General features: G+C 39.5%; 1 protein-coding gene across 1 annotated transcript in view; it reads left to right on the plus strand.

Annotated features, from left to right (window-relative positions):
* LOC117264438 (F-box/LRR-repeat protein 7) overlaps window positions 1–14,322 on the plus strand; it is a 37,017-nt gene that overhangs the window by 2,115 nt on the left and 20,580 nt on the right. The window contains exon 2 of the mRNA XM_033638379.2: window positions 4,271–4,360. Coding sequence (XP_033494270.1) covers window positions 4,271–4,360 — 90 coding nt within the window. The remainder of the gene's footprint in view (window positions 1–4,270; window positions 4,361–14,322) is intronic.

Genomic DNA, 14,322 nt, shown 5'->3' on the forward strand with positions numbered 1-14,322 from the left:
GCGGACAATTCAGCTCCCAGTTAAAACCTGAACATTGAAGGAATTCTAACTGGGAGTTCACACTTGGTACATAGGAGAAATTTCAGCTGGTTGCAGTCTACAGTTCTCACCACTAGATGCCACTAAATCCTACACACTGGTCCTTTAAAGTAATATATTCCTACAAAGTGAATAGTAATCTTTTAGTTCAGTAACCTCAAGTGGGTCTTCTGCAGTTTGCTAAGATATTCAGACCATAATCAAAATGCAAATATTGCCCCTCTGGCACAGATTTCCTCCCTTATTTATATATCATCAATGAGCTGATGGTCAAGCCGCCCACCTTGCTCAGCTATCAGATATATTCCGATTATTTCACCTAACTGGAGCTTAACTCCATAGAAAAACTTTTTTTTGTGATATCATAAAAACCTAAATCCATATCTGTCGACTCTCATACCACAACATTGATAAAATCTCCAAACATGAGCTCAGCAGGGCGGTCAAACTTGACTTTATTCAGTTTGTACCAAGAATATTAGCCTCCATATATCACCTCCTACCTCTTCCCTGTCTTTTTCTTCTAATCCTCGACATTACTTATTCATAAAAAACTGCAGTCGGACTCCACCAAACACATTATTTCTGTCTCTCCAGAGCAGAAATGTTTGTATAAATAACATTCCAGTGTGCTCTCTTCCTAAGTCAATAACTGCAGAGAAAAGATTGGAAGTCATGATGTTAAAAATAACAAGTGGACCAGCTCCACCCAGGAATCCAGCCTGTTCAGGTACATGAACAGATCTTATCACAGATGTGAATCTTCCTTGAGCTGAATCTGCAACATTCGCAATCTTTGTTAGATTAACAGTCATTAGTCAGGTGGGAAAAATGTGGTGTTGGCTCTGCAGATTGTATTCCTGTTTTACAAATAACCTCTAGTGATTCATAAGGACTTAATTCTCCCTTTTATTGCAAGATAGACAAATACCTGATGGTTGCAGTTGGTTTACAATATAAAACACATGCATTATACATCAAACGAAGTTCTAGTGCAAACAGAGACTTGTGCTTTTTGTTGATGTAATATTCCTCAATCAAATCTGTGATCCTTTGTGAGCTCACGAGGATTGATTTGAGTCTGGCGCTAAAAGCCCCCCTTTTATGATTCACCATTGATGCAGCTTTAGTTTCTGGTTTGACTGCAGGGGTAAATGAAGACATTGGAACAAGCATGAGAAACATTAAGTGCTTTAATAAATATTCTTATGAGTCATTTTGCAGATAAAAGTGACACGTTTAATGCAAGCTTTATTGGCCAGCAGATGAGGACTTTTTTAGGGGTTTCATAGAGGTCAGTACACATTTTATGATCCACAGCCCAACTGTTTAATATCTCAATACTTGAGGACATTGGCCAGCTGGCCAGAGTGTTAACCTCTCTTGGAAAAACAAAACAAAAAAAAAAAACATTGCACCTTAAAGTCATAGTCCATAAGATCTTAGTTCTGGTGGATTTGGTGACACGAGTGCTTACTGATGGCTACTTTAAGCTAGTCTGATTAGAAATCCCCCTCAAAAGCAACAGTTTGTTTGGCTGCACTGTAACAACCCAAACAAAAACCAAACCACATGGGTCGACTGTTGATGCAGCTTAGTGTGACCCATACTTAAGTTTTTCTGTAAGGTGATGCTCTCTCATGGCCGTAGTAATTATTAGCATAGGAGAAGAGGAAGTGACGTGATGTAGCATAAAAAGATACAAAGTCCACATAATGCTGTACAAATATCAAAGAAGCCCCTATAGGCTGGGTGGGAGGGTTCGGTGAATAGGTCAAACAAGCACAGGACTTTCACCGAGGATACAGATGTTTGCGTTCCGAAGTCAAAGCTTGCTTCAATGTATCCTAGTATGCTAGTATGTGTAGCCTGCTATGCTAGTGATGTATGTCACATAATGACATAGGTCACGTTATGTTAGTAAAAAAAAGTACTTATTTAATGCCAAACCATGATGTTGTTCCAGACCTAATCAGATGGTTTTAAAACAGAACTGCAACAATTTTGTGATATTAAGGACGTGTTTAAAACTGCGATTGACAACGGTGTTTGTCATTTTGGGGCCAGTCATATAAGTCATTTTGGAAGTCAGTGGAAATTGACCTATTCTGTCATTTAGATATGAGAGAGCGTTGGGTTTTTAGGGCTGTAACTGATGATTATTTTCCTATCCACTATTCAGCTGATTAAGTGATTAAGTGTTTTGTCTTTAACATGGCAGAAAATAGTGAAAAATGTTCAGCAGAACTCAGGGTGATGTCTTAAGATGTTGTCTCTCGAGCAGTCCAAAACCTAAAGATATTTAATTAACAATCACAGACAACTAATAAAATCAGCAAATATTGACACTGGAAAAAGAGAATATTGGCATTTAACCATTCAAAACGATTAATCAATTATCAAAATAGTTGAGAATAAATTTTCAGTCACTTGACTTACTGATTCATTGACTAATCATTGCAGGTTTAGTGATCTAAGTTAAAGAAGAAGTTTTCTCACCAAGATCTAATTTCATGCTGCACACAGCCAAATAGTTTCTGTTGAATTTTTTGTGCGAAGGTTTGCAGTGTGAATACAGTGGTGAATGGCGGACTCCACCACCAAGTATGAAAACTACTTAATAGTGAGGTAATCACAGACAATAAGTGAACTGTATTGCTTTTGCTGCTAAAATTCTAAAGCATTGGATCTGGGATTGATTTTATAAAAATCTTAAGGACTGTATCTTTAATATTCACATTATTACATGTTTAGTCATAGTATCATTTCACAAAGAAAAATATTGCACAGTATTTTAAGTGTCATTTTTTCTAGTGTCTGGGACCAGCATCTTAGCTACAAGTGCAGAATTCTGCAGTCCATCTGTCCACATCTGTTTTCAAGTGTGATTCCACAATTAATTACACACTGGTCGCAACTATGCAGCAACCCTCCACCAACACATTATGTAAGCATAAGACAGGAAGCAGGAGCTTTTCTGAAAGTTGTTTTTCCATGAAAGACAACCAGCCTCGCACAGATCCACACAGGCAGAATTCTTCATGCTGAGAGAAAGAAACCTGCAGCTAAATCTTAAGACATATTTGCTGGTGTTTACCCAGCCTTATGCTTTCTCTGCTCGGATATTAGAAAAGTGGACATCTGCAAGCTCCTCATAAGGTTTTGAGTCATTTCGGGGGACTGAAAGAGCCGTAGCAGATGTGCCGGCTCAGTGATGTCACCACAAAATGTCATACCATATGAGCTGCATTGGTTTAAAATCGCTTCATATGCATCTGTGTGAACGAGTGTATTTCGTGCGGCTGAATGTGGAGTCACAGGTTGCATTTTTTTCCCCCTCTCTTTCATATTTACTGCTTATTTCGAGAACTGTCTAGTCTGTTTAGGTGGCTGCACTTGATGTGCATGTGGGTGTGACTGTTTGGGAATACCTCTTCGCGCTGGGTGAAAGGCGCATACTTAGTCTCAGGAAAGCCACAAAGCTGCATTTATGATCCGACAGAGGAATGAAAATGCCATAAACAAGCACTCCACAGGCAGCCTGCAGTCACCATGGCAGTGGGGCCTGTTGTAGTGCAGTAGCAGAGGCACACATTCAAAAAATATACTGAAATTTAGCTCTCCTGTGCGACTGTATGGAAATCTAAATCCAACAACACAAGCATAGCTCATCGTGTAAGAGCCGTAAATTCATGTAAACTCAGTATAAAGCACTTTCATGTGGCAGTTGTACAGACTCTATGACCCAAGAAGTACGCAGCTGATGATACATTTCATTGTAATCACTCATTAAGAGAGTGGTCGCTCATATCTTGAGTGTTTCCTCACTCGTCTTCCGTGGAAGTTTGAGGCTGAGCGGGATTTCAGAAGACTTTATTCTTCTTCCAAATATCAAACAACGGACACTCACTCAAACAAACCAGCAGAGACTTTGTGCATGAGCCAAGCCTAACCATTCATCCAAAAGCGAGGAGCATAAAAGTCATGAAAGCAGAGAGTGATGGGCTTTATATTTCCTTACACTTCATACCTCCTTACTGTGTTAAATACCTCATGAAACACCTTATCTCTGACAGACACTTCAGGAATTAAGTGTAAGAAAGAGTTTTGTCTCAAATAAAAATATGTTCAAAGGCCGTGTGGTAAAAAACAATGCATCACGTGCAGTTTGTCATCTTTACGTTGCTATATGTGTCCAAGCATTTTGTTTTTCTTCCTATTTCCCCTGCAGGTAAAGGGAGCTCAAGCATCTCTTCTGACATAAGTTCGAGCACAGATCACACACCAACTAAAGCTCCAAAGAATGTGGCTACCACCGAAGGTAAGGCATCTGGTGCTCATTAACCAAACTCCCTCCCTTCTTCTTCTCCTCCTCCTCCTCCCACCCCTCTTTTTCCTCCCCATCCACTCTCTGTACTGCCTATTTTGGGAGAGAAACCTGCGTGTTCCTGGGATAACCCTAAACTGAAAACAAACTCACAGCTCCCATCAGAAACCAAAGGCATTTCTTGGGCTTTGTTTGAGAAGAAAAACACTTCTGGCTTCTCATTGTGGAGGAATGCTTATCTAAACTGTGGTCGTATCAGGCTCAAAGCGTTGCCAGGGAGGGAGGTACGTGTGCTCGAGAGAGAGAGAGAGGGATTTCACTGGAGAAGGTGTGGGGAGTGAAAATGGGAAAAGAGAGCTTCACCTTCTGTTTGTTACTCCCCTCCATGCAGCTCTCTGGCTCCCTCTCGCCTCCTGCCTGCCCAGGCAATCTTCCAACCCCTGGCAAACCAACTGTAGGGAACCGCTCCTCTTTGTCAGGAGTGTATGTGTTACGAATGTAAACTGTGTGCTCGCTGTAATGGTTCAAAAATACTTTGCAGCTGACAGATGCCTTTTGAAGCCTCCTGTCAGCAGTTCTGATACGTTTTTAACAACCTGTCAGTCAAAGCAGATGTTTTTTATTATTATTATTATTATCATTATTATCTTGAGAACAGAAAGAGCAGAACAAAATCTCCCAGTCAGAGCTCAAAGTCCTGCAATGCCAGGTGCTAATTATCCTGCATATATACAACACAACTGTCTCAGAAAAATCTTGAATTTGAGCTTGTTCTCTCTAGGAAGTAATTTTTCAGGAGAAAACATACGTGGTGTTTGTTGTTTTTTGTTGGATTGTTTACAAGAACACTCAATGGAGTAACTTTACCCAGAAGGCATCACGACAGTTTTCATATATCTATTTGATACATGAAAAAATTATTTGAGTGCAAGCATTTGTACTTATTGTAGGATGTCACTTTAAGGACATAAAAGATAAATAATAACCTCTATTTATATACAACAACATTAAAACTGGGTATAAAAAGTCCTTTAGGGTATGAAATATAAAATTCATTAATATAATTTTAAGACCAAAGAAGAGTGCAAAAGATGGCAAATCTAAAAACAAATGCGATAACATTCTGTGGCTCTCCACACAAAATGGAAGGTCAAAAAGTAAAAGCAACACATTTATTATATATTATATGTATTATTTAAAAGAAAAAGAAAAAGAAAAAGTAACGCACACTGTCTTGCTTACCGCTGAAATATTTATTTGATTATAAAACAACTGAGGTGATCGTAAGCACTGTCTTTAATCAATTATTATATTCTGCTTGTAAATCTGAATAACATGTTTTGGGGCCCACTTAGGGGAGAGCATCAAGCTGAAAACATGGCATTAACATGTTAGCTTATACAGGAAATGTAGCTAACGTAAGCGTTCATTTACAATTGTGTTTCCGAATATAAGCCCAATATTTGATCTGTGTTGGTATCCACCATCTCCTGAGGTAAAATATCTGACTCTTTAGCAGCTAAATGCTTCACAGTGTTCACCAGCTGGTTGCTAACTTTGTGTCGTTGCTGTTTGGTGTTGTGCAAGTAGCATACAGTGGGTTTAGCTTCTTCACTGACAACAGCCACCTGCTGGAAGTGTGGCTGATGAGAGCCGTGAGAGTGAATCGGAACGATAAAGTTGTAAAACCAAAACAATGAGCCGAAAGATGCTAAAGTGCTCCATAGAGCTGAGATGGACTGCAGGGTTGGATGATAACTCACTGTTGGTTCGTTACAAAGAATGATTCCTTCCACATTACACACAAAAAATAGTGATAAGTGCATAGTTAAGCATTGCAGTACAAACTTATAACTTAACTTATTTGCAGGGCTAGGCAATGCATTGACTTTTATTTTTAATAACAATTTTAGCTTCAAACTTTTAATAATTTTATTCTAATTTTAAAATTGACATAAAACTTTAAAATTATTTTTGCAATGATTCCATAGTTTTGTCTTGTGTTATGAATTTAATGCACCCCTTTCCTTTACAGCAGTGCACTCAGTGTTGCCAACTTGGCCACTTTTCAGAGCATCTTAGTGACTTTATTTCTTAGTGACTTAGCGACTAGGGACAAATTTGGCAACTTTTTCAGACCATTAGGGAAAAAGAGAGACATGTTTTCAAATGTATTGTAATTCATCCCTATGCATGGTGCTCAGAGTAATCACAGTCCACGGCTCTTCTGCCAGCAGCGTGGGGTCTCTCCCTCTCCTCTTGCCCAGTACTTATATTTACAGTATATGTTATACAGTGTTTATTTTATGCATTTATTTCATGTTTTTCTTTTTTACATTTTTAAAAATATTTTTTCAGTTGAATTATATTTAGAGTTTAAGAAAATCCCCTGTGAAAAAGACTTTTTCCTCAATTTAAAAAAGTTGAATGATGCTTGATGTTTCCAGAGTCAATGACTAATCATTTTAAATCTCAATATTGATCCTAAATAATTATTATTATGGTTTTTGCCATAATCAAGCAGCCCCAGGCTCCCAGGAACACCACTCAGCCTTCCCTTCAATTTTTCCCAGTGGCCCCTAGTGGTATTGCAGCAAAAAAAAAAAAAAATCTGTAAAACTGTTGACAGGGCACCTCAAATTGGAAACAAGATCAATTATGACTCTTTATTCTGATTTTTCCATGGGGGGCTTTATATTTATTAAACTGCCCTCGAGCAGAGAAAGGGGATTTAACAAAAAAACAAAACTGCACATCTTTATTCAGCCACATACCCAAGAAGTAAGCCCAGAAGCTCGAAACTGTTTTCTCAAATGTGCTAGGCGAGCAGTTCCATTGAACTGAATAGGCGTCATCTTGACATCTGGTTTCTTGTTATTCATATACATCTATGAGCAGCCCTAATGCATCAGCTTTATACCAGTAAGATGACAATGTAACATCCTAGAGCTCATTTACTGTATGTCTCACAGTGGTTTACAGGTTCTGGGAGTGTGTAAAACGTCCAGTGAGCAGGAAACGTTGAGAGAGAATGAGTCAGACAGTGAAAAGGAAATTTCAGAACCCGGTGAAGTAATGACTGAGTCACTGAGTCACTGATTTTGATCAAAAACCTGATCAAACCTCACCACAGATACATTATGGTCTATCTTCTTTTGTGCTGTGGTCTCTTTCTCTGAGTTTACTACTGACTCACCGACACTACATATACACTCAGCCCGTTCCTCTCATGCATTGTCATCACCAGTCTTAAATTTGCTCTGGCATGATGAATGTAGTATTCTTGCGGTTATAGAGCTGCCCACAAGAAAACAAATAGCAGCTACAGCCTGTGTTTATAACTGTCAGTCAACCGAAGATTTCAAGGTGTTTCTCAGAGAGAACAAAGCGCCGGGCTGTCTCCTCACGAGATGTCAGAAGTGCTTTGGGTTTCATGCAAGATGAGCGTCAATTAGTTTGTTTCAGTGAGGTTAATTTACTGATTAACCCCACTAAATATAGAGTGAGATGCATCATCCTCCTGTGGGTGTGCATCGGGACGAGACAGATTACTCATTCGACTTTGTTGGAAATGCTGACTCACTGGATCCGTCCATTGAGGAGCTGCTGGAAGTGCACCCGCAGTATTTCGGGGGAAATTGATAATTGTCCTGAATGCGTCTACTTGGAGAACAACCTGTGCAGATATAGACAGAGTATAGTCCATAGCCAGTGGCTTCTCGACCGTAATTTCCCTCCTGTGTTATGACTGAAATTGTTATTTTTTTTCTCCATGCTAAGTGGGAGTAATTACATGGTCTGGAACCACCACGGCCACAGTCAAATCCCCCCTCCTTAAAAAGACACACACATGGACGCACACACACACATGCCCACGTTCACACACTCACACACAGTGGCAGATTACACAGTCCTTGCCCACCTCGTCCTGTGGTCCACTAAACTAATCAGGAAGCAGTCTGGGCTGTTTCCCCACCACACACTGGGAGTATTCACATCAGGGTCTTACACACAGTGTCCTCCTGCTGCAGTAATGTCACTGCTGCGTTAATAGAGTTAGTTAGTTAGATACGACACAACATTGTCTGGTAAAAAATATGCAAAAGAAAAGCATTAACCATCATAACATGTACATCCACACACTTTGAGGCAACATGCTTTTATGCAACATTTCAAATAAATTGTGCATCAGATTACCAAAGAAAGAAAAATAAATGCTACAGACTGAAGGTTTTTACAGATGAAGGACTTTATTCCTCATAATCTCCCAGGCTTTTGTCCAAATAACAGGTTAACATGAATGTTTCATACATGAATAGCCAACTTTGTTTCTGGTTATCTTACAAAACAACATGTTGTGTGGTTCCAAGTGAAAAGGAACACCGTATCAACATCATTAAGATAATGGAAGGCTTTTCTCTATCCGATAGGCCAGGGCAATATGGTCGAAACAATTATCAATCAATTTAATATCATTTTGGGACGTTTCCAGCCATGTTTGTAGTGACAAAAGCAGGTGTTTTTACAACAGTTTGGACCATGTCTTGCCATATTTGTAGCTACAAAAGTGGGTGTTATTTTGTAATGACAACTCAGGACATGTCCAGCCATGTTTGCAGTGACAAAGGCAGGTGTTTTTTTTTACAATAGTTCTGGACATGTCCTGCCATGTTTGTAGCTACAAAAGTGGGTGTTTTTTTGACATCATATTATGACATGTCCAGCTGTGTTTGTAGCAACAAAAGCAGATATTTTTTTAATGATAATTTGGGACATGTATGTTGTGTTTTTCTAGCAACAAAAGCATTTTTAAGCCTTTAATTAATAAAGCCTGGGAGATAATGAGGAATAAAGTCCTTCATCTGTAAACCCTTCAGTCTGTAGCATTTATTTTTCTTTCTTTGGTAATCTGATGCACAATTTATTTGAAATGTTGCATAAAAGCTAGGGGTGTAACGATTCATTTTTACAACGATTCAATTCATATAATTTTCCATGGTTCCGATTCGATTCAAGAACGATATTTGGCTCATCTAGAATGATACGATTCGATTTGATTCAAGGGCTAGAAATCGATTCAGTAACTTTTTTTGTTTTGCCAAAAACTGAACCAGTGTGACTGTGAAATACATACCTGAATACTGTGGACAGTGCAGGGGAGTTTTTTTCTTGAAAGAGAATTAGGGATAAATTAATTTTGGATATAAATAAGTAAACACAACGATTAATGGCAAAAACATTCACCTTTTATTAAATACTATAATTATCACAAGTTCAGAACCTGCTGATCAAAAGACAAAAAAAGTGTGATCAACATTCCTCCAGGCTGAATTACAACTGAACAGTAGGTTTCCCTGCTACTTCTCTTGTGATTTTCAATCAGTATATGAGGAGTACAATGATACACAAAAATAAAGTGCAACCTATTAGGTTGAATGGACAGTAGGTTTCCCTGCTACTTCTGTCATTTTACTCAGTATAAAAGGAGTACAATAATATACAAAAATAAAGTGCAACCTTACCTATCAGGTTGAATGGACAGTAGTTTTCCCTGCTTCTTCTCTGTCATTTTACTCAGTCAGTACACATTCGACAGACAGCCACCGACTTGTCCAGAACACCTCCTTTTTTGCAGAAACCAAAGTGTTTCCACACACTCGACTTCAAATTCGGCTTGAAAATCTCCAGCTCGTCCGCCTCCTCCTTGCTGTTAGCCATGCTTCATTTTGTTTTGAGTCGGCACTACCGGCACATGCCGATGACGTCACACTCAGGGAGAGTGAAGCGAATCGAGCAACTTTACGATTAGAAGTGATAAAAATACACGTATATAACGTTGTCGTGCTTAAATACAACGCACAAATGCTTAGTAATCGATATAATCGATTTTTGACCTTGTAAATCGATTTCACAGCGATATCGTCATCAGTGAGGGACAACTTGCCAAGGCTCTATCGATGCAGTTAGATTGTAGGAAAATAAATCGATGCATCGATGTAATCGATGAATCTTTACACCCCTAGTTACAACATTCAATTTTATTGTTATTATAGTATAATCAATGTTAGGGTTCAACTATGACTACAATATAGAAGATTCTACCAGTACAGGCAGTGGTGTAAGTGTGCTATAAATAATGAATGCATATGACTAAATATGAATACACTATGGGCCAGGTATGAGCAATATAGACTAGTAAATATATAAATAGTAAAAGTCAAATACATATTAAGTAATGTATTAAGAATGTGCATGTATGTTACACTACAAATAAAAGTAATGTGAATGTAAGGCTGCTTCATGTGCAGACAGAATATAGTGCCAGCAGCTACATAGCTGTAAATATATTTAACATCAAACATCTGCCAGCAACAGAGAGCTGTGTGTGAAGGGGGTTAATAAGCCTACTGGTGACTAGTTCAATAGACAGGTCACTAATAATAGGCTTGGGACTGTTTACGTGAACACGTCAGTTTATTAGAAACAACAACATACATTACGACATAACAGCAACACAGCTCTCTGGCACCTCCGACAGTATGCACGACTCTGGCGAGCTCGACAAGAGGAGATTTGCTGCATCTCCGAAGTACAACAACACAAAATATTCAAATGTGGCGCTATGGACAGCGGCGGAAGTGAGCAAGAGGGTCGGAGTTCAGGGAGCGATGTGATGGTGGATGTAGTGTGTCCCAATAGTATGCATACTGCATGCATACTGCATACTACACTATGTACTTTTTAAGGGCAGCTGCAGTACATACTAAAAGTATATAGTAGAAGTATCTGATTTGGAACGCAGGGCAGGTGTTTTTTAACAATTGTTCTGGACATGTCCAGCCATGTTTGTAGCTATAAAAGTGGGTGTGGTTTTTTTTAACAACAGCTTAAGACATGTTCAGGTGTGTTTGTAGCAACAAAAGCAGGTATTTTTTAACAATAGTTTTGGACATGTCCAGCCATGTTTGTAGAGACAAAAGCTTGTGTGTTTTTAATGACGGCTGGGGACATGTCTGGCTATGTTACTTTGGGACAACTTAACCATGAAATTCTACTTAAAGCCGTTATATAACTTCAGCCTAACAGTGGGCAAATTGACTACAATTAAGAGATTATGGCAAATGTTTGAGCATTGTGTCTCAGTAGCCTTAAGCAGAGATGACTGTTTCAGTCATGTCAGTTGCACAGCCATATATCTCCCTAAAGTGAACTAACATCATCCACCATAAGCTGCTGGTCATACCGGACCAAGTAAGGTTGTTTCTGCAAGAGTGCGCTTTAATGCTCATGGATTCAATTTTTCATTTGTAAGAGAAACATTTTATTTCCTCTTTCAGAAGACACATAATTTAAGATCCAAACCAGAGCCACTGAGAATGAGGGGCTGGAGTCCTCGCCAAGTCTACACAGAGTTGTTTCATTTTTCTACAAACAAAAACTGATGTCACCAGAAAAAACTGAAAGATGCGATAATCATCTCAAAACTCTTCACATAGTGGCTTTAAACTCAATGAACCATAAAACTGAATAATTGCCCCACCCTAATATCAGCATACAAATGGAAAGTAGGCCATTGCCTGTAACATGTATTCCCACAAAATCAACATTAGGACTCATTCTGCTCCTGAAAACAAACTGAGTCGGACAGTCATCTGGCAAGTTTTTGCGACGTGTCTCTGTTTTCGTTTATTATTTAGACGGGCTTGTGGTGGCCTGACCCAGTTGCTTATTAGCCGCAGACTGAAAGGCACAGTCCTGGACAGTAAATCCTTCCTGTGGGATGAAACTGAGTATCTCTCAGCAGGGGTTACACTGTGACCCTGTCTGGGCCTCAAGGGTTTGCTTTGGCACAGCCCAACTCAGGGTACCTTAGGAATGTGGCTCAGACATGGCTGGAGCTAAACTGACAACATCCGGAGATGTTCTGCCTGTGGGTTGTAACTCTTGAACACCGTTTCCATCCTCCTATATCAGCCTGCGCCAAGCTTTAGATGCAACGCAGACTCACAGGGGCGTTGGGCAATCATGCTTTGGGGGTCAGCTCCTTCACCCGTTTATAATGGCACCAGGAAGGTAGCTGAGAAACAGGGAATGGTGGGAACAATGAACATGCTGACTTCCTCTCTGTCTGCCAAGGGCCACAGAAACAGTGATAACAGCGACGGGGAAAAGCTGACTCTGTCCTAAAACACCAGAAAACACTGTAAAAGATTACACTGTAAACATGTCATGATTCATATGCAATTCTCCAAAAGCAGCATAACATTTAGATTCTTCTTCTTTACAGATCTCTGTTTCCTACATAAATTCATTACAGACTTAATGTGCAAACAGTTAAAGCCAGGATCAACTGTGGCCCAGCCAGACAGTTTTTGACATCAATTTGTCATTTTCTCTTAGTGGAAGCAAATTATTTCTGCATGTTGAGTGTTTTGGAAGTCTCTGACAGAAAGATTACCATGTTAGAAATGTTTTGACTCCTTAGATTTTAAAACATCCCTCTGATTGGCAGTTGAGCTCAGTGTACAAGAGGAGAAATATAAGAGGGCATGGGATCGAAACAAACCTGTTATATTTGTTAAGATTATTGTTTTTGATCTATTTAGCTCTGTAATGGAAACAGTTTGTAGTAGTTTGTGGTATTGTTTGTCGGCACCAGTTCTTTGATGTTGGTTTGGTGTGTCTGGGGAGTGCTGATCAACTTTAAAGATTCTGTTAATGCATTTCTCTCCAAAAATGTCCTCAGAAACATATTTTAGTACACTGTTTGGCTGTAATATGAGAATTTGTGAACAGGAAGTAGGCACCATACTGTTTCCTTGCCTTATAGATATCTGTAAGCCAAATCATAAAAGGATAGAAAGGCATCATAATCACCTAATCTGGTGTCAATTATGTTTCCATAAAATGTTGTGCATTCTGCCTCTCCTCCCTCCAGCCACATTCCCAAACCTGTCATTCTCTACCCATCCACCAGATGCCCTCTGACTTCTTCCTCCTGTCCCTGTCCTCACCTAGCCACTCCCTCCTGCACTGCAGTAACCCCTCTCCCTCCAGTCACCTGACCTTCCCCGCCCACCTGCTCACCTGTTTCCACTTTGCCTCATCAGCCCTGCAGATATTTGAACAGCCCTTTCCCATTGACTGTTTCATGCATTTGCATTCTTGCCTCTGTTAGCTGTTATCTGCTGTTTGTTTCTGTTTGCAACCAACAGTAAACACTTTTTGTAAAGCATGACCACGATTCTTCCCAAACCTTAATCACAAGTTTGTTATTGTGACCATGACAACAGAGGTCCAAACCTCAGACCAAACCTTACTTTGCAAATTCAATTCTCAGCACTCCCACACAGTTATTTTCAATTACACTGGCTAACAAAAACCAAATGTTTTTTATTTGGCCAGATGATAATGGAATCACAAACTCTAATATGATAATATTACAGCAATACACACTCCTAATATCGATCAGTCTTAGTTCACAGTATTCCCACTTGAGGGTCAGCTTTGCAGTCTAAACAGCCCCCTCCCCGACGCTCCTGTCTCCAGCATGTTAATATTTTTTGCCCTCCCAACAAATCCCTCACACTTCATCTGCAAACCAACTTTGTGCGCTGATGACCTATTCACTCGTGTTTACTCAAGCAGATATATAGTGTTTCACTGTTGATTTTTGCCGTGCCAAGTATGAAAGAGGCTGCAGCGAGGTGTTTGTGTGTGTCATTGGACGTTTTCACCGCAGAGGGAAGATTTAAGTTTTATCCTCCATTTATGCTTTAACTCTCTTTATCTGTCATCAGTGGTCGTTACTGCAGTATGTCTTTTAAGCCAAACTATTCTGGGCAAACTTTTACTGCATTTGTTCTGCTGCTCTTCAACTGTGTTGGAAGTTCCAACACTGAGAGGAGAAGTGTGTTTAGATGATGAAGCATGTGTTTTTTGGAGGGAAAGGTCTG

Source organism: Epinephelus lanceolatus, chromosome 20 (assembly GCF_041903045.1).
Source record: "Epinephelus lanceolatus isolate andai-2023 chromosome 20, ASM4190304v1, whole genome shotgun sequence".
In the NCBI taxonomy this organism is placed as follows: Eukaryota; Metazoa; Chordata; class Actinopteri; order Perciformes; family Serranidae; genus Epinephelus; species Epinephelus lanceolatus.